This window comes from Nerophis lumbriciformis, linkage group LG01 (assembly GCF_033978685.3).
Source record: "Nerophis lumbriciformis linkage group LG01, RoL_Nlum_v2.1, whole genome shotgun sequence".
NCBI classification, from domain to species: Eukaryota; Metazoa; Chordata; class Actinopteri; order Syngnathiformes; family Syngnathidae; genus Nerophis; species Nerophis lumbriciformis.
Window position 1 is genome coordinate 50,787,774 of NC_084548.2, and position 19,727 is coordinate 50,807,500.

At 38.5% G+C, this 19,727-nt stretch overlaps 1 protein-coding gene across 2 annotated transcripts; it reads left to right on the forward strand.

The window, feature by feature from the left end:
* The first annotated feature begins 68 nt into the window (after nucleotides 1–68).
* On the forward strand, nucleotides 69–10,098 carry cbx5 (chromobox homolog 5 (HP1 alpha homolog, Drosophila)). 2 transcript variants are annotated; one of them, XM_061985703.2, is made up of 5 exons: nucleotides 69–583; nucleotides 967–1,140; nucleotides 2,370–2,589; nucleotides 2,770–2,870; nucleotides 8,797–10,098. In XM_061985703.2, the coding sequence occupies exons 2-5, from the start codon at nucleotides 1,010–1,012 to the stop codon at nucleotides 8,936–8,938; spliced, it is 594 nt and encodes a 197-aa protein (XP_061841687.1). In that variant the 5' UTR covers nucleotides 69–583; nucleotides 967–1,009; the 3' UTR covers nucleotides 8,939–10,098. The 2 variants fall into 2 exon arrangements, with proteins under 2 accessions (XP_061841687.1, XP_061841678.1); XM_061985694.2 differs by having other exon boundaries at nucleotides 73–571.
* The last annotated feature ends 9,629 nt before the right edge of the window (nucleotides 10,099–19,727 follow it).

The window sequence follows — 19,727 nt, forward strand, 5'->3', positions numbered from 1 at the left end:
TCATTATGTCGTCCAATCGCAATTAGGTAGGCGTGTGCTTGTGCGGCGACGGTAAAAAGATGCGTATTTTCTACCGTATTCAGGAATAGTATTCTTAAAATATTTCCTTTTGACCAAAAGTCAAGTCGGTGCATATATGTTAACATTCGACCCGATTAAACTATATGCTAGTTATTGTGCATTGAGCGCAATTTAACCTAGACGTGGCTGTGGGGGTGGGGATACGCGCGTCTCATTCGTGTATTTGTCTCATCGGCAATCTATCAACCTTATATTCTGTGACGGTTTCCTGCCAAAGGCTGCATTATAACCACAAACATTTAAGTCGTGACGGTAAATGGTGTCTATATGTTGAAGGGTATAGGAACTGAGTGAGTAAGTGGGTCAGCAGCTGACCGAGGGGCGGATACGTTCATTGTGAGCCTTTAACGCGCGCTTTTTTTTACGCACAAGCAAGCGCACAGTACCTTTTATGCGGTCTAAGCTACATGCTAACTTAGCCGCGGGTCCACAGGACACGAATTCGCTCTGCAGGTAATCGATCGGAACTGTCGTCCTTCGCGTCTATAAGGTAAGCAAACGTGTAAGTACCGTAGCGCCGTGTGCGTCTGCAAATAGTGTTTGTTCAGTAGTAGTTCGTTAGCTAGTAATCGCCCACTTCAACCGCTAGCTTAGCAAGCATCCCTTCGATAGTCATTGATTAGCTAGCAAGGAGCAGCACTGAATTTGCACTTACATCAATAAACCTTGTTTTTTTGCATTCTGTCCACGGCTACGCATGGCTATAGTCCCCTTACGAAATGCTCGGTTTGATGTGTCGCTTGAGCAACAAACAAACAAACCATATTGTTGTTACCGCAATGCTAGCCCAGTGTTAGCTTATTTTGTGGTGACCAGAAAAAAAACCTGGGGCCTATTGGCTGCCTGATTGCCAGTCGGTCACCGTGTTGAATTTTTCATCTGCAGGTGAACAATATCGTCCTGCAACATTTTGCCAAACAACTCTGCAATGGGCAAAAAGTCTCGCGAAGACGACTCCTCATCATCGGATGAAGAAGAGTATGTTGTGGAGAAGGTGCTGGACAGGAGGGTGGTGAAAGGCAGAGTCGAGTTTTTTCTCAAGTGGAAGGGATATTCAGAGTAAGTTTTGATTGCATCTAGCAGCATTTGCACACATACTAAACGGGCAACATTAGAGGCACAACTGTTTATAATGCCGTCATTGTTTGTAAAGCATTTTGTGACAAGCTCTTGTCTGAGTGCAGAAAATACAGCTCCCCTGCATTATACCACAATCTATGATAGGATTGCAGATAAAAACATGCATTTAAAAACTTCAAATCTTAAACAACATGGCTTTTATTATAGCCCATATGCATTAATTTCAACTATACTAACAATTTATTTATTTTATTTAAATTTTTTTGATTTGGTACAATGCATATCCATCAACATAGAGCAACAATGTAAATATGCCGGAGTTAGCACAATAGCTATCATTCAACAGGTCACGATACAAAAGAATACGTCAATCACAAAACATTACACATTACAAGCATACCATATGCACAGATCATGAACAAAAAAAACCATAACAAAATTTAAAAAAAACGTCCATCCATTTTCTACCGCTTATTCCCTTTGGGGTCGCGGGGGGCGCTGGAGCCTATCTCAGCTACAATCGGGCGGAAGGCGGGGTACACCCTGGACAAGTCGCCACCTCATCGCAGTAAAAAAAAAAAACGTGAATAATCTAATTGTGCGTGCATGTCGGATTCGTTTTTAACCACTGTTTCAGTGCAGTTTTAAATGTTAAATAGGTGTCACAGTTTCTGCAGCCTGTTCCATGACTATGCCTCTGATAGAGCCCACCATTTGGCCAAATTTTGTTCTGCCCCTTTGTGCGTTGCAGTCCCCTCTGGTCACTGCTCTGGTGTTTACTTGACTGTTGTTTTTTTTTATTAATAAAACCTATCAAGGGACGGGGAGCAACAACATTGCATGTTTTTAGTTATGTTCTATTCAATCAGTCAATCAAAGTTTGTTTATATAGCCCTAAATCACGAGTGTTTCAAAGGGCTACATAAGCCACAACGACATCCTCGGCTCAGATCCCACATCAGGGCAAGGATGCACAGATGAGTGGTCCACCCCGGGTACCGACTTTGAACAGCTAGAGCGTCATCTGTGGTCACCTAATCTGTGACCCCCTCTCCACGAAGGAGGAGAGGGCAGAGCAGAAAAGAGACGGCAGATCACCTGGTCTAAAAGGGGGGTCTATTTAAAGGCTAGAGTATACAAATGAGTTTTAAGATGGGACTTAAATGCTTCTATTGTCCCTGACTTACTCTATTGTGATTTACCCTTAGGAAGCACAACACATGGGAACCAGAGAAGAACCTGGACTGTCCAGAGCTTATTTCTGAGTTTATGAAGACCTACAAAAAAAGTGGGACCTCTACGCCAACTAGTGGGGGCAGCAAGCCAAGCACAGCCCCGGCTGGACGTACAAAGGACTCCGGTGGCTCGAAGAAGAGGGGCTCGGATGACGACGAGGAGGGTGGAAGCAAACCTAAGAAGAAAAAGGAGGTAGAATTACATTATTCTCACCTGTATTTTGGTTTGCTTCTAAATATTGGGGTGCAAGGGAGTGTTTTATATCTACACTTTGACTCCACTATTCTTTGTGGTAGCACATGTTTCATTAAAAGTGCTGTGGTCCACTACCATGCATCATTCATGTTAAGTTAAGTTGGTTCTGTCTTTCAGGAGGAAATTCTAGTGGCTCGTGGCTTTGAGAAAGGCCTTGAACCAGAAAAAATTATTGGTGCAACTGACTCGTGTGGTGATTTGATGTTCCTAATGAAGTGGTAAGTTGCTGTTTTTTTTCTTTAAGTGTATATAAACTAACTATAGCTTAGTGAGGCCTGAAAAGACCCACATCACTCTTGTAAGACAATATTTAAGTATGTTTAAAATAAATAATTGAGATGTGTAATAATATGCCTGTCATTAATATAATCAGATAAAATGTCAAAAGACCTTTCAAACCTGACAGATCCGTAAATTGTTTGAGCAGAAAAATTTCATAAATTAACTCAATGTTTATCAATCAATGTTTATTTATATAGCCCTAAATCACACGTGTCTCAAAGGGCTGCACAAGCCACAACGACAACTACACTGCAAAACATTTGGAAAGTGCTATGTCACATGAACAGTTTTTTTAAAGTTACATCTCATTCTGACATGAGAAAAAACACATCATGCGACAAATAAATAGTTCACATTTAAATATCAATTCAATACACAAAGCAGTTTGGTCAACAAAAATAAAGTTATGTTTTCAACACCACCGTGTGGTTCAGTGCGACAAAACATTCTATAAGTGTTGTTACTTGGGAACACTGACAAAGATTGTAAATAAATCAGAGACAAGTGACCATTCTAGGATTAGGATGACGTGACTCAAAAGATATGGTTTCTAAATTGTAAATATAAATGTAAACAAATACAAGATGTTATAAACAAGCCATATTCAGATTGTTTGTCTCCCATCTCTTCAAAGCCCCACTTAGGGACTTTCAGTTTTGGTTGATTTTGGCAGCACCATTGGACAAAACGGTAGTGTTTTGCCTGAAGGGAGACCACATTTCTCATGAGGACTCGTGCCTAGCGTAAATCGTCAGAAAATACTGTCACGTACATACAAGCTGACACAATAATACCACAATGATTCCGTGTGACCAATCTTTCCACAGTAGGAACCTACATATTTTACTTAAACTTGATCTATGCAGTTTGCAGGCATGGCATTGTTTTTTCCCTTTTATAGTACTTTTGAGTTTGTTGTGTGGCTGGTCGTGTCAGTGTGGAACTGCAAACTCTCAACCTGCTGGCTATTTATTGCTGCCGTGCAAATTTACGATAGCCAACATTAGCATTGTAGTTTTTATTTGAGCATCGAAAATTATTTGCTAGTAAAGCAGGAACAGAGCCCAGGCAGCACCAGTCGGAAATGCCTCCTCGTCTTTGAGCTCACGTCAGCGAGCGAAAGCCGGGCCAATGTTGATCATTGACTGTGCTTTTATCCGGGTAGCATCCCTTTTTGTTTTTTTGTCTCCTCAGACAAAACTGTTTATTTTTGTGGTTGTTTTGCAGCTTCTGCCATGTTAGCAGTAATTTCACATAGGCGTTCGCATCAACTTCTGTTTTTTTTTTACGAATGATAAAGGGGAGAGTGACGTATGTCGTGAAGCAAGTCAGCACATTTGTAGTTTTTTGTGTGGCGGGGTTCCTGCCACCCTCCTCAAAATTGCTTAGTGCCAGGGAAAGCAATACAGACCCCATCAGGCCATAACAAAGGTGTCATTCAACTACCGGTAGACCCCTAGACCAAGATACCTGTGGTCATGGGCGTAGTTATGGGTGTGGTCACCATGACGCCATTGACTAATTTGCGTAATTTGCTATGATGGTATAATATGTTTCTTTAAAAAGGCAAATAAATGTATACATACATTTGAAAACAAATCTGTTATTAATAATTACTATCAACGTATTTTTTAGTTTTGTCATATTTTCAATTGTTGCTGCTTTTAGTACAATGTACTTTGAAATTGTTTTAAGTGCCTAGAGACTTTTAATTACTTTTTTTTTTTTTAAGTTAAAAACGACTAGCAGAAAATCGAGCATCTTTTTCTGGTGTTATTATAAAATGTACTACTGTTTACTCTACTTCTGTCCCAAATGTCCCTGGCAAAAGAGGCGAGCATGATGTCACACTTTTTTGCGCTGTTGCTCAAGATGGACTTTTTCTCCTTCAAAGCTGCCAGTGTCCTCTTTAATATTTGCACATTTTGTAAATCGCTGTCCGCGGGTGTATCTGGGATATATTAAAATTACGTCAGTATTGCAGACGTGCTGACAACGCTCCAGACAACTGTGTGCGCTGTGTTTGCATCCGGTTTCAGCAGCGTCATTTTCGGTAATCAAAGTGTTTTTCCGGTGGTCGAGTTTTTGGTACATCACTTGTCAAAAGGGCGCAAATGATGCTTATATATATATATATATATATATATGTATATATATATAAGGGCGCAAATGATGCTTATATATATATATATATATATATATATATATATATATATGTATGTATGTATATATATATATATATATATATATATATATATATATATATATATATATATATATATATATATATATATAGTGTGTATATATAGTGTGTATATATAGTGTGTGTGTGTATATATATATATATATATATATATATATATATATATATATATATAAAAAAAATTCATACTGTAACGACCAGCTGGTGTTAATGCTTCATGTTTGTGTGGTTTGGATTTGATGTCAGTTTTTCCTATGTTTTCAAACACACCGTCCATGCCTAAAAGGAGATTGGCGGGTGTCTGCGGAAGTGCGGAGATGAAAGTGTATGCACGGGAGGTAAAACCTGTTGAAATTGTGCCGGTTGTTAGCCTAAGATTTTCATACAAGTTTAAAATAGCCTCAGACTTTGTCTGATTTCTTCTGGGGGCTACAAAATATTATATTACGGTTCTTTAATTTGTTGTTGTGCAAAAAAAAAATATTTCCAAGGTGTGGTGGTAATGAAAATGCTGTGGCGGCGCGCCACATTCAATTACATTAAGGAGGAACCCTGTAGTTGTAAGTTGATGTATCATCCCAAAAGTTATAAAAATATTTTATGAAGGTTTAAAAGTTACTTAGTGCTCTTTTAACACTCTCAGGCGGTCAGAGCCTGTGAAGAAGGACTTGTGTTGCACTTTCAAAAGTAAAAGTATGCAAGTTATAGAATTCAAACTCTAATATTTTTCCCTGCGTAGTATCATTTTTGGGTGGGACAAATCCCCAATAGTAACTTTAAGATTAAACATGTCAGAATATAGAAAATATTACAATGTTTATCTTAGTTGACCTGGAATATTTAACATAGTTGTTCATATATGTAACACAGAAATGGTCGTTAAAAGTGGTAACACAATAATTCTGTGTTTTTATTTTTTTTTTATTTCGCATTGTTAGATTTTGATAAAATGTCATATGAGAACTCATAATTACATATTCTATATAGCCTTTATCCTAGTCTGATTCTGCAATTGTTTTTTTTAGGAGGATCAATTTGAGCTTCACTAATTAATGTTTAACCATGAAAAACCAGTATTCTAAATATAAAACCACATACAACCAGCAATGGCGTCTGTTTTCGGGGGAATCCCCAGTATTGTCATATCGGCATGTGGCACATGCACAGTGACAGGTTTTAACCGCAACACAGTTCGGGGAATGTAGTTTGCCAACAGTGTTATTTCTGGCTGTCTCTTTTTTTAATACATACATAATCTGCTGTATGTCACAGAGTTGGTTATTTGTCATTAATAGCAATCGATTTATCAATTCATGGGGACTGCACACATTCAGTCTTCACCATATTGATTTTGCATTATAGCTTGGTTCAAACGACTTGGGCGGTAGAAGTCAAAGGTCTGAGCTCCAGAGTGTTTCTTTAGGCGTGAGGACAAAATATTGATATGGCAATCAATCGTGGTACTTTTTTATCGATTGTTTTTTTAATTCCACAATATTTGCAGGCATGTGAAATGGTAGTTCTGAACCAGTTGTAGTTCTTGAGCATTTAGCCAGCGATAAGGTATATTTTTGACGTGACGGCTGTAAACTGGTCACAACACCATATTTTTATGTATGTTATAGAAAAAAACATTTTTACATTACATACTCAATGGCAATAATGTTAGTAAATGATCTACTAAAAAACTAAACATTTTGTGGTTCGTTATATGTGATGTGTAAGTGTCAAAAAGACAACCAAAAGTGATTGGTAGATGAGAATACATCTAAAGGTAAAATATAGTGTAGAAATGCACCCAATTGCAGGAAGTGTAGTCTTGATTAAAAATAATATATATATTTCAGGGCTTGCGTGGCAACACTTCATGCTGATAGAAATGTTTCTCTTTTTTTGTCAGTTTTCCTCCTTTTTTTCCCCTCATATTGTGCTCACATGTCTGTATTTGTTGTGTAGGAGTCAAAGACAAAGGCACAAACATGAGTTCAAAATGCATAATGAGTATTTGTCCTAATTGCTTCATTATATGAAGTTAGTCCAAAGGCTGTGCAGTCGTGAGTAATATTGTGTGCTAATTCAAAATTTCTCTTGACATTGGCATTTTGTCATCAGAGAACAGGGTTGGTTGTCACACTTTTTATCCTAGTGGGAATTGCTCAGCATTAAAACGTCTTTCTGTACTTATTATACATTAAATTGTAGTTCAAGGTGTTTGCTTGAAACGTGTATCCCTCTCATTTTTCAACTCAAGCACGGCATTGTCCGTGGGTGCTCGGGCCCCGAAGCACCCACGGGATCGGCGCCTATGAACGAACCCCCCCAAAATGTAATTTATTGCTATTATCCAAACTAACAACAGCGTAGACTAGTTGGCTAGTTAAGAACAATCCAAACTATAGCTTTCCCTCCACACTTTTCAAGCATAACAATTGTAAAACCATTGTGTAAAAAGCCTCGTTGACTAATACATGAGGTGTTGAGCATTTACAGTTTGACATGATAAACAAAAGAAGAAGCCGTCTTACTCCAGAGAAGACCTTGTAGTTGAGCTCTGATCCCAATTCTTAATATTCCCCTATCACAATTTAAATGTGTGACAACCAACTAGGGCTGGGCGATATGGCCTTTTTTTAATATCGCAATATTTTAAGGCCATATCGCGATACACGATATATATCTCAATATTTTGCCTTAGCCTTGAATGAACACTTGATGCAAATAATCACAGCAGTATGATGATTCTATGTGTCTACATTAAAACATTCTTCTTCATACTGCATTAATATATGCTACTTTAAAACTTTCATGCAGACAAGGAAATCACAACTAAAAAAATCACTATTTTTTTCATACGGTGTTAATCTGGAAATGTTTGCCTCGGCATTTTGATGGTGTGGGCGTGTGACACCGAACGGAGATGTTGACATGCGGAATAAGCACTCTTCATTCTCTAGCAGGTGACTTTTCAAATGATGCTACATATTAGCAGTAATGCTACTTTTTATAGAAACGCTTTTGCCCCACACTTGACAAATTACAGTTGTCTGTTCGACATATTCCCACTTGAAGCCATACGATGGACCCCATGCTGTTTTTTGGGGGAATTAATTATTCCTTCATTTGTTACCAGATTCACACCTCTCTCTTGTATTACCACTCGCACGGCTGCGCGAGCATCACAGCTAACGTTACCCATGCTGCTACCTCTTTGCTGCGCGAGGGCGTATGTGACGTACAGTATGTCGTATGTGACGTACAGTATGTCGTGACAGTATGTGACGTGTGTAAGAAGGTGCGCTTGTCTGTCTGAAAAGGAGACACAGGAAAGAGCTAGGAGAACCTGTAGTGTAATGCCAGCAGCTAAAAGCAACTGCGTGGGAACGTATACTCGAATATCACGATATAGTCATTTTCTATATCGCACAGAGACAAACTCACGATATATCGCGTATATCGATATATCGCCCAGCCCTACAACCAACCTTGTTGTCACTGACAAGACTACTATATGAATACTGGAGGACCAAGGACAAATTATGTAGAAACCCCCTATTGTGTTTTGGTCGTTTCATAAACTAAATTAATTATGCAGATGTTCTGTATTGTGTTTACATCTATTAATTGTAACGCTGGGTTATATTTCCCCCTCTCTCCTACAGGAAAGACTCTGATGAGGCCGACCTTGTGCTTGCCAAGGACGCCAATCACAAGTGCCCGCAGATCGTCATAGCCTTCTACGAGGAACGCCTCACCTGGCACGAAGACAGCGACAAGAAGGAGAAGGACGCTGTCAGCGCGTGAGTTGCTCACCTCCAAAAGGAAAGGGCAACTTCCCCGCTACAGGGACAACCTTGAGTCAGACATTTTTTTTTCTCCCTCACCCATCCCCTCCTCTGTACATTGTCCAACAAAGACACTAATACAGTGGACACAGATCCTCAGCCATGACCCACTGGTGCTCAAGGGCCACCACTGCTGAGGAGGATCCATCACGTATAGGAGAGGCTTTGGCAGATATGGGTGATGATATCTTTTGGGAGTGTTTCTACTGTTCTGTCTTTGTATTCTTGACCTTCTTTTTTCCGAAATGTTTTAACTCACCCTGTTTTGTAATCATGCTTCTTAGATATTTTGCATCCTCAAGCACATTTGAGTCAACTGCAGTCTTTTGTGGGAAATGTAAAAAAAAAAAACCCAGCCAGCTGGTCAACAGTAATCTTGTTAAACACACACACATCATTCTACTGCATCATTTGCATTTTAATTCCCCTGTTTTAAAATCTTATCACTAGAAACAAAACACACTCAAGAGGTCATAGGCCAATTATATTATGTATATGAAAGTAGTGACGATATCCTTGTTTTTTTTTACATTTTAGACACTGTGTTGTGTTTTTTAATTTCTCGATGCTATTACAGTACAGTCCAATTACAATAAATTGAGTTTTTGCTCGTATTTGCTCTTTTCTCCCCCCCTAATTTAACAGCAACATTCTCTTGCTCTAGATTAGAACCAGAAACATTGGTCACCAGTGCAGTGGTTGAGGTCTGCCATCTTGTGGACAAAAATATATAGCTTGACTCAGGCTTTTTGCTGATGGCTGGCCTTGCAGTTGTAATGATTATTTTTTAAATTCTTAATACTAATGATCATTAAGGTTGTATTGGGTGCTATAGTATGTGCACAGGAAGCACTGAGATATCACATTAATCGTAGGGATTCAACACCATTTCTCTGTGCTTCCTGTTTCTATCTTCAGCAATTAAGATGTATTCTAGATTGGTGATAGTTTTGTAAATTGGCGTCTTGTTTTTACGAATGTTTTTAATTTTTGCTTAGATTACCATTGAAGCTATTTTAGCTTTTTTAATTTGGCAATGTGACTTTTAAAGTGAGCCTTTTTTTCTTTCATGATGTTACAATTATATACATGCTTTAATAAATTGTTTGGATGTTCAAATTGCTCCTGAGTTTTATTTTTTGAATTATAATTGAGAAAATAAGTTATTTAGCGAAAGGGTCAAGCAGTAGCAAATTAATCGAGTCTGTACCACCACCAGATGTCACTGTTGGGCAAAATGAGGCATACTGTATTCATATTTGTCTGAATGGCTCTAAATGTGTCAATGTTAGAGACCGCTCAAAAACATGTAATGTCATCAGAGCTTTGTAGATTAGGCCCATCCATCCATTTCCTACCGCTTGTCCCTTTTGAGGTTGCGGGGGGTGCTGGAGCCTATCTCAGCTGCATTCGGGCGGAAGGCGGGTTACCCATTTGTAATCAATATTATACCCAGAACTATTTCTAAATAGTCTACACTGCAAAAAAGAGCTGACAAAATATAAAATACAAAGACTAGATTTCGGGGAAAAAAATACAAAAAAGTCGTGAAAATTTGTCAATGCAGCTCGTTAATTTTACCTGATAATACATCCTAAGTTAGTAGGACTTTTAATATAGAAAAAAGCATTTTATTCTGAAAACACATATTTAACTTGCAATTCTTACATTAAGCATCCTCGGGATCTTTAAACACGATTTTCTATTGGGGGAAAAACATTTCAATAGTTATTTCCTCAATTTAAATTTTTTTTAAACTATTGAGAAATTATAATTATGCTGACATTAAGATTATGATGTAAAGCCAATGACTAAAAACAAGCAAATAATAAAATCAAATCATCAATCAAACTTTTCATGCACAGGCTAAGTGGCAAGCACAAATTGCTGTACAAAACAAACACAAAAATAACAACAAGAGAAGAAAACACACGCACATACAAACACACACATACGCACTATTGACAATAACAAGGCAAACTGGGACTGAGGATTTGAGGAAAAACGCCACCTTTGAGGCATCCACACTGGAGAAAAACTCAAATTAATGTCGCACATGTACATATATTTTATCACATGTATACACACACACATATATATATATATATATATATATATATATATATATATATATATATATATATAGTACAAAACATACGACAAAACACAATAAAATAATACAAAACAAATGATTAGTGAAAAGCCTGTTTGAAAAGGTGTGTCTTAAAACTAAGGAAATCTCTAGAAGTAACATTTTAAATTCATAACCCTCCCCCCTTCCTCCACTCATAGGCTACATTTCAAAGCATGGCAGAGGAAGAGTCTCATGTAAGTCACGTCCATTAAGGCTTGTGTTTCTACTTTGGGGGTATACACTAAAATAAACCGCAATGATGGTTGAACATAATCCTTTTCCGTCTCTCAACACCTTTTTGTTCTCTCATGCAGCCTTTTATAGTGTCTCTCTCTCTCTCTCTCTCTCTCTCTCTCTCTCTCTCTCTCTCTCTCTCTCTCTCTCTCTCTCTCTCTCTCTCCCCCTCTCTTACACACGCACACACACATACAAAGCGTTGTCTAAAGTGATGGAATTTCCCAAGCAAAAAGCCTGTTATGCTGTAAATGCGATGCAAAGGTCACCAGTAAATTTCCAGCCACAGGGACCATTAAGCTGGGCAAAGGGATGGAGCAGGAGGCTGTTTTATGGAGCTTGGAGCTGTCTGCTGACAAACCCTGGCTGGTAGGTATGGTTGGGAAAAACCACAGTGGCACTCAGGGGAGGCCGGTTGCTCGTGTGTGTGGCAAAAGCACATGTAGCAGCACAAAGAGCAAGCATGTCGAGTGAATCACGGCTCAAGCTAAACATTAAAAAAAAACTGTGCAAATAATCTGAGGTTAGTGTGTGTGTGAGGCAGAGATGTGTGTGTGTGTGTGTGTGTTATTGGGCACCAATGACACAATTATTACGTAAAAACATGAATCAGTATATCTTTAAATGTTTATTCAAACACTGTTCTTTGTCTTTATTGCACGATATGAATAATGGCGTAAATTAGTGGTCCTCACAGTTTTTCCACCAAGTACCACCTCAGAAAACACTTGGCTCTCCAAGTGCCACCATAATGACCAACATTTAAACACAGTAGCGTAATAGGCCTAAGTATTCATTAAAAACAAGGCAGAGGTTTTCAGTTACAAGTATATTTATTGTTTTTGTCCGACGTAACATTACATACGGCTTGAACGGTAACACACGTGTTTGACGATAGGAAAATAAAACACTGAACAATGATGAAGCATGAATCAAATCTTTGGCGTACCACTAGATGGAGCCCCGCGTACCACAGTTTGAGAATCAATGGCGTAAACCAGGCGTGTCAAACGTACGGATCCGGCCCGCAAACAGGTTTTATCCGTGATGAGTTTGCCAAGTATAAAAATGAGCTGCTTTTTTTTTTAACGAAAAAAACTCCTGTTCTAAATGTGTCCACTGGATGTCACAATAGCAATTCTGTTAGGCAAGCAAACGGTTTATACCGAGGCCAAGCAGGAGGTACACAGTTAAGGGTGACTGTGGCTCCTCCTCCTCGACCCACATCAAACTTAAAACCTGCCGTTTTATGTCTTCTGCTTCAAACACATCGTCATTTGTCACCCTTACTCCCCCAAAATGTCTCTGTCAAACACGAGAAAAGTGAACTTAACCCTTTTGAGTAGTTTTTACTGCCGTTTCTGGTTTGTTGGGTTAGCACTGGATTGGTACGTGGACATGACAAAGGAGGTATTTGATACCTCGAAGAGTTTACATGTTGTGTTTTTTGTTCAATCCCAGAAAGACTGTGATTTAAAGTTTAATCCTGGCTTTGTAGATACACTGAGACAAGGTCTAAACTCATTTGTGTTTTTGAAGCTGCACCAATTTCCTCAGGATTTTCAACAAACTTGAAGTGTTTTGTCCAGAGGATTATTTGTGATTTGTACGTTTTCAGAATGTGCTTGTTCTATTTTTGGCCAAAGTAAAACAAAGAAAATAACCTGGAGTTGTCTTTATTTTTAAGTTATCATACCATGATTTTACCATTACGGCCCACTCGGGAATAGATTTTCTTGAGCTAAAATGAGTTTGACACCCCTGGTGTAAACAATGTTTACTTGCATGACTTAAGCTGCAGGAGGAAATACACCTACCGGAGACACTATTAGGTAGACCAGCCATGTGCAATGACATGTGTGATAAGGAGTTTAATAAAAAATAATTCATACTTTCGAATTACTTTTACAGTGTTTATTCAGCACTGCATCACAATACTCTCTTCAGTGTTTTGCATCCTCTCATGTATTCAATATTGCAACCAAAATATTAAGTGATGCAAGCAGCAAACCACAATGTTTGTTTCCCCGTCATTTAAATATGTAAATTATTACAAAAATTATGTCATAAATGTTAGGATGAAATCAAATTTAGTTTAATTCAAATACGAATGTACAAACTACACCTACACCTCCCATCAAACATTTAAAATGGTTCGTTCCACCTGGATAGCAAACTAGCTTTGAACACTTCACTCAAGTCTAGAGATGTCCGATAATATCGGCCTGCCGACATTATCGGCCGATAAATGCGTTAAAATGTAATATTGGAAATTATCGGTATCGTTTAAAAAAAAAATTAAATCAACATAAAAAACACAAGATACACTTACAATTAGTGCACCAACCCAAAAAACCTTCCTCCCCCATTTACACTCATTCACACAAAAGGGTTGTTTCTTTCTGTTATTAATATTCTGGTTCCTACATTATATATCAATATATATCAATACAGTCTGCAAGGGATACAGTCCGTAAGCACACATGATTGTGCGTGCTGCTGGTCCACTAATAGTACTAACCTTTAACAGTTAATTTTACTCATTTTCATTAATTACTAGTTTCAATGTAACTGTTTTTATTTTGTTTTACTTTCTTTTTTATTCAACAAAATGTTTTTAATTTATTTATCTTATTTTATTTTATTTTATTTTTTTAAAAGTACCTTATCTTCACCATACCTGGTTGTCCAAATTAGGAATAATAATGTGTTAATTCCACGACTGTATATATCGGTTGATATCGGTATCGGTTGATATCGGTATCGGTAATTAAACAGTTGGACAATATCGGAATATCGGATATCGGCAAAAAGCCATTATTGGACATCCCTACTCAAGTCATAATGTCATCAAACCTCACCTTTAGGCATTCGCACGCAGCACCATCATTTTGGAACAAGGATGAAGTGATAGAAGAAAGGTAAAATGATAGAAGAAATGTACAGTTACAAAAAATCTATCTGTGGTAAGATCCGAGAAAGTTATGTCTACAAGTTTCACTTTTGCATCTCATTGCCCATAACTGTGGTGCGTTCAAGAACCACTTGATTCAAATTAGAAACATACATGTCACTATCGGAAAAAATGGGGAGGCTTAACCTCCAGGAAATGCACTAATAATAAAGTAATTATAGTTATATAATTGATAATAGTTATATGTCAGTCAGCTAATCCCTATACTTTACAAAAAACAAACTTCATAGATTTATAATCACATTTAAGTGAATATGTCATTTTTTGTGTGGTTATATAAATGCATATTCTGGCCATTCAATATTGAATTTTGTAAAAAAGACAAAAGTTTTTTTTTTTAAACAAAACCAAATTATTTGGGGGAGTTTATCCAGATATGCTGTAGTTTAGATTAAGTGTTATTAACCTTTTTGACCTCAGGGCCCAACTTTTCCCACGACAGAGGGCCCCGGGGCCCACTCAAAAAATAACAGTGAATTAGTAATCTTAATCTTTATTTTATTCATATATATTATTTTATAAATATTTTACTTAATTCCTATGTTTATTAATTATATCTAACCTACTTACAGTTTAACAAGATAACATTTTTCAAATGATATGAACGCATGTGTTAATCACAAAAAATATTACTTATTTAACACATAAACCAAAGGTTTAGGTCAGGCTGATTAAAAAAATAAAGTAACCAAAATCATAAATGTCTGACAAAAAATACATGTACATACAATTATGTTGTGCTATATTACATAAACTAAATAAAAAAATTGATATGTTCTTTAACTAAAGTGACAATACAAGTTAAAGTGGAAATGAAAATACAGCTTCACCACTTAAGTCATAATTTTAGCGCTTAAGAAACTTCTCTATGACTTTCATTCATTTAATTTCATTTATTTATTTATTTCAGGCAATGACATAAAAAAAGTACAAAGTTGACAACACATAATAATATAAATTGATATAGTGCAAAATGTAATGTACAGTATGTGATGCATGATTGTCCAGTTTTGCCCAAAAGGGAGTGGGAAGAAGATCATTTATTTAATCCCACCCCCAGTTCTTGAGTTTCACTGTTACTTTGTTTAAGGATTATAATACAAATGTTGTATCATAGTGGCATTACCACAGGTAACAATAATTATTACACTGTAACAATCATTTGTATCAACAACTTTAGCTCCAGACTTTTTCTATTTGTTCGATAATGTCATTAATGCCACAAGTGGTGGAAAAGTGTATTACAACCGAGTACCGCCGCAGTACATAATGGACCACAACTGAGAAACACATATTTTTGGCGGCCGTCTCAATAATGGGCCCTGGCCCTATGGTTGGAAAACACTGTATTAATCCCTTATTTTAAAGTCAGAAACTAAATTAAGAATTTAAAGGTTGTTTTTTAGAAAATCTGTTTTTTAACCAAATTCATGCAACAGTTTTTAGTACATATCAAGTGTGTCTGTGTATGGGGCAGCAACATTGAGTTTAGGGTCTTGAGGAAGGGGCCCAAAATTTGGTGCTACGCCCCTGTCTATGACAGTAGCAATCAAAACTATTTGAATTTTTGATGCATATATTCTCTGATTTCCATATCCTTTCAAATCGCCAATGCACTGGGACCGTAGTTAGTGGACCGCGAAGTGGCGAGGTAACACTGCAATGCATTTTAATGACCTCTTTAACTGTGCATAGACAATATGAAGCAAGTCATTTCAAAAGACTCAACCCCGGGTCTTTTTGTTCTGGTGTGCATGTAAGACACATTTGCATGCGTATAAGCTTCCTGTCTTGTGTAGCCTCTGCACTTCAAGCCCACCACCTCCCCATGCCCCCAACTTCCAGTGCAAATGAGTTCCACAGGGTATTGCCCGTAGCCGAGATCCTGTTGCAGCACATTACCCCAAATGAGTGTTGGGGGAGCTACTGTGCAGCTGTGCGACTGCTGCAGAGGGCCTAATCAGTGTTACACAGTGTGTCCAAGGGGGTGCCAAAAAAACAACACACGACTCCACCGTGTTGAATAGAAAACAAACACAGGTCAGTCAGTGCTTTACACGGTAAAAAACGGGTCCAGAGGCATTGTTCATTAAATTTTATCTTGTGAACTGCTTTTTGTATTGCAAATTATGTTGGTTTATTTTTTTGTGATATTGATGTTTCATGCATCAATCAATATTTGGGTTTTTTTGTGGTTCATTTGTTGTTCTTTTTAACATTCATTTTACAATACAAAACACATTTTCTTGAATCTCAGCATACATTGATTTCTATTAAACTTAGGTTTATTGCTTAATAAATATGTCAAGGCCACCAGGTCCACCGTGCTGTTTTATGTGGCCCGAGAGCTTTATAAATACAGTAAGTATTTATGCGGACACTTTTATTTTAAGACCTTTTATTTTGAAAGTGTAACTCCGGCTTCGCTAATGTTACATACCACATTCACTTATTTTGGTACTGTAAATGTAAATTAGTGGTTCTCAATTTTTTTTCCATAAAGTACCACCTCAGAAAACACTTAACTATTTGCCACCATAATGACCAACATTAAGATACAGTAGCGTAGTAGGCCTAAGTAGTCATTAAAACAAGGCAGCGGTGTATTTAACATTTTTGCCACTGTAACATTACACACAGTTTCAACAGTAACACTGTGTTTGAATATAGGAAAATAAAACACTGTACTAAAATCAAGTGATTATTTGAAAAGCCACTAGATGGAGCCACATTTTGAGAATCACCGTCTTAGAGTATAGGAGGCCTATTGGAGGCATTATTGGCTTTTGTGTGCATGCAGCTGTCGTTTGTATTGATGTTTACTTCCTATTAGGAATGTTCCGATCAAGGTTCTATGCTGCCGATTCCGATTTTGATCATCCATGAGTGAGATCAGCCGATACCAATACCGACCACATGTATTACCTGTACATTTTTAAAACATTTTTATGGTGAATACTATTGACAGTAGGGATGTCCGAAAATTACTTTTTGCCGATATCCTATATTCCGATATTGTCCAACTCTTTAATTACCGATACCGATATCAACCGATATATACAGTCGTGGAATTAACACATTATTATGCCTAATTTGGACAACCAGGTATGGTGAAGATAAGGTACTTTAAATAAAAAAAACAAAAAACGGTACCGATAATTTCCGATATTACATTTTAACGCATTTATCGGCCGATAATATCGGCAGGCCGATATTATCGGACATCTCTAATTGACAGTGTACCAATATCAACACAATATCTAAACTGGTGCTTTATTGTCTTTTACTACATACAATTATTTGAGAAAAACAAAGTCAATAGTACACAATACCTAAATAAAAGCAAAATCTATCTGCCACTCTTTTAAAACCTTTGTTTTTTGCCGTCAAAGTCCTCCTGTGTCTAGTGAATTATTCCCTGAGTTTGTAAACATGAACAAAAACAACAACAAAAAAAGTTTGGAAAAAATTAAAATACCAAGCTAATTCCTCTAGTGGGCAGCACGGTGGAAGAGGGGTTTGTGCATCTGCCTCACAATACAAAGGTCCTGAGTAGTCTTGGGTTCAGTCCCGGGCTTGGGATCTTTCTGTGTGGAGTTTGCATGTTCTCCCCGTGACTGCGTGGGTTCCCTCCGGGTACTCCGGCTTCCTCCCACCTCCAAAGACATGCACCTGGGGATAAGTTGATTGGCAACACTAAATTGGCCCTAGTGTGTGAATGTGAGTGTGAATGTTGTCTGTCTATCTGTGTTGGCCCTGCGATGAGGTGGCGACTTGTCCAGGGTGTACGCCGCCTTCCGCCCGATTGTAGCTGGGATAGGCTCCAGCCATGCCCGCGACCCCAAAACCTGAGATTGGTAAGTTGTGAGTTCAAACCCCGGCCGAGTCATACCAAAGACCATAAAAAATGGGACCCCTGGGAACTTTGAAAAATGTCCCATTGATTTCAATGGGAATTTCCAAACAATTTGGGAATTTCGGGAAAAGCGGGAATTTTTTTGAAAATGGTAAAAAACTTGAATGGCCTGGATGAGTTACCTACTCGGTGACCTAGTGGTTAGAGTGTCCGCCCTGAGATCGGTAGGTTGTGAGTTCAACCCCCCCACCGAGTCATACCAAAGACTATAAAAATGGGACCCATTACCTCCCTGCTTGGCACTCAGCATCAAGGGCTGGAATTGGGGGGTTGAATCACCAAAAAATATTCCCGGGGCGTGGCCACCACTGCTACTCACTGCTCCCCTCACCTCCCAGGGGGTGTCAAGGATGATAAGTCAAATGCAGAGAATAATTTCGCCACACCTAGTGTGTGTGACAATCATTGGTACCTTAACTTTAACTTTGAAAGAGACAAGAGGTACAAAATGGATGGGCAATGCCAATTTTGGCAGTGATTCTATACCAATGGGCACTATCGCTGATATTGATACTTGCCTGCCTATGATGTGTTTTCCTCGTGTGACCATACATACATGGCTCGCCCACAGCTGTGTGTCCATTACCTTGTTGCTTGCTGATATAAAGCGCCGTGGTGATGACTGGTGCACTGATCTGTGTGAAGGTGATTGCCATGTGATGCTCTAATTTGGGTGGCTATCACACTTAATGTGCAGTAAAGCACCAGAGACAAAGCTGGTTCATTCCAAATGCCACCCCGCCTCCGCTGCGCCATGACCAACCAACCCTCTGCTGGCTGTTTCCCCTTCTACACACACACACACACACACACACACACGCACACACACACACACACACACACACACACACACACACACACACACACACCCGAACACAACCCCCCTCTCCCTCATCTCGTCTCTCCACCAGGGGACAAGAGTTATAGCTGCCATAAAAGGCAGGTAATGCATTGTTAACTAATTCTGCCTGCTCAGAGCTGATATATCCTCCGCTCTAAATCTCAGCACTTCCAATAAAATGCAAATGCTAATGCTTGCCCTCTATGAGCTGATATCATTTTTAACAGGCCAGAGGTAAATGCCTGAGACAGGAGGGATGGGCCTTGGGAAGGCGGGTGCAGGGGAGGCTTTTTTGGCACCCTGTCAGGAAGGAAGGCACCAGACCTCGTCCTCACACTACCGGCCAACGCCATGCATGAGTTTGAGCATGCAGATGTGGCTAAGTGTGCTCATGCGTGGCTGAAACGGCACATATTTTAAAAAGCTGGAGCACGTGTTAGAAACATGTGTTTTAAAGCACGCCATTTTTCCCTCAGTCGCTACATAAAAAGAGAGCAACCAATTTGCCCGCAGATGTATAATGCATCATATTCCTGTCTTAATTGTAATGTCACACTTCATGTAACCTTGGGCTTCTAAATATTGATCCACTTCTAGATTTTCAATTACCCTGTGCCATTTTTCTGCCAGCCAGGACGGAGCGGTGATT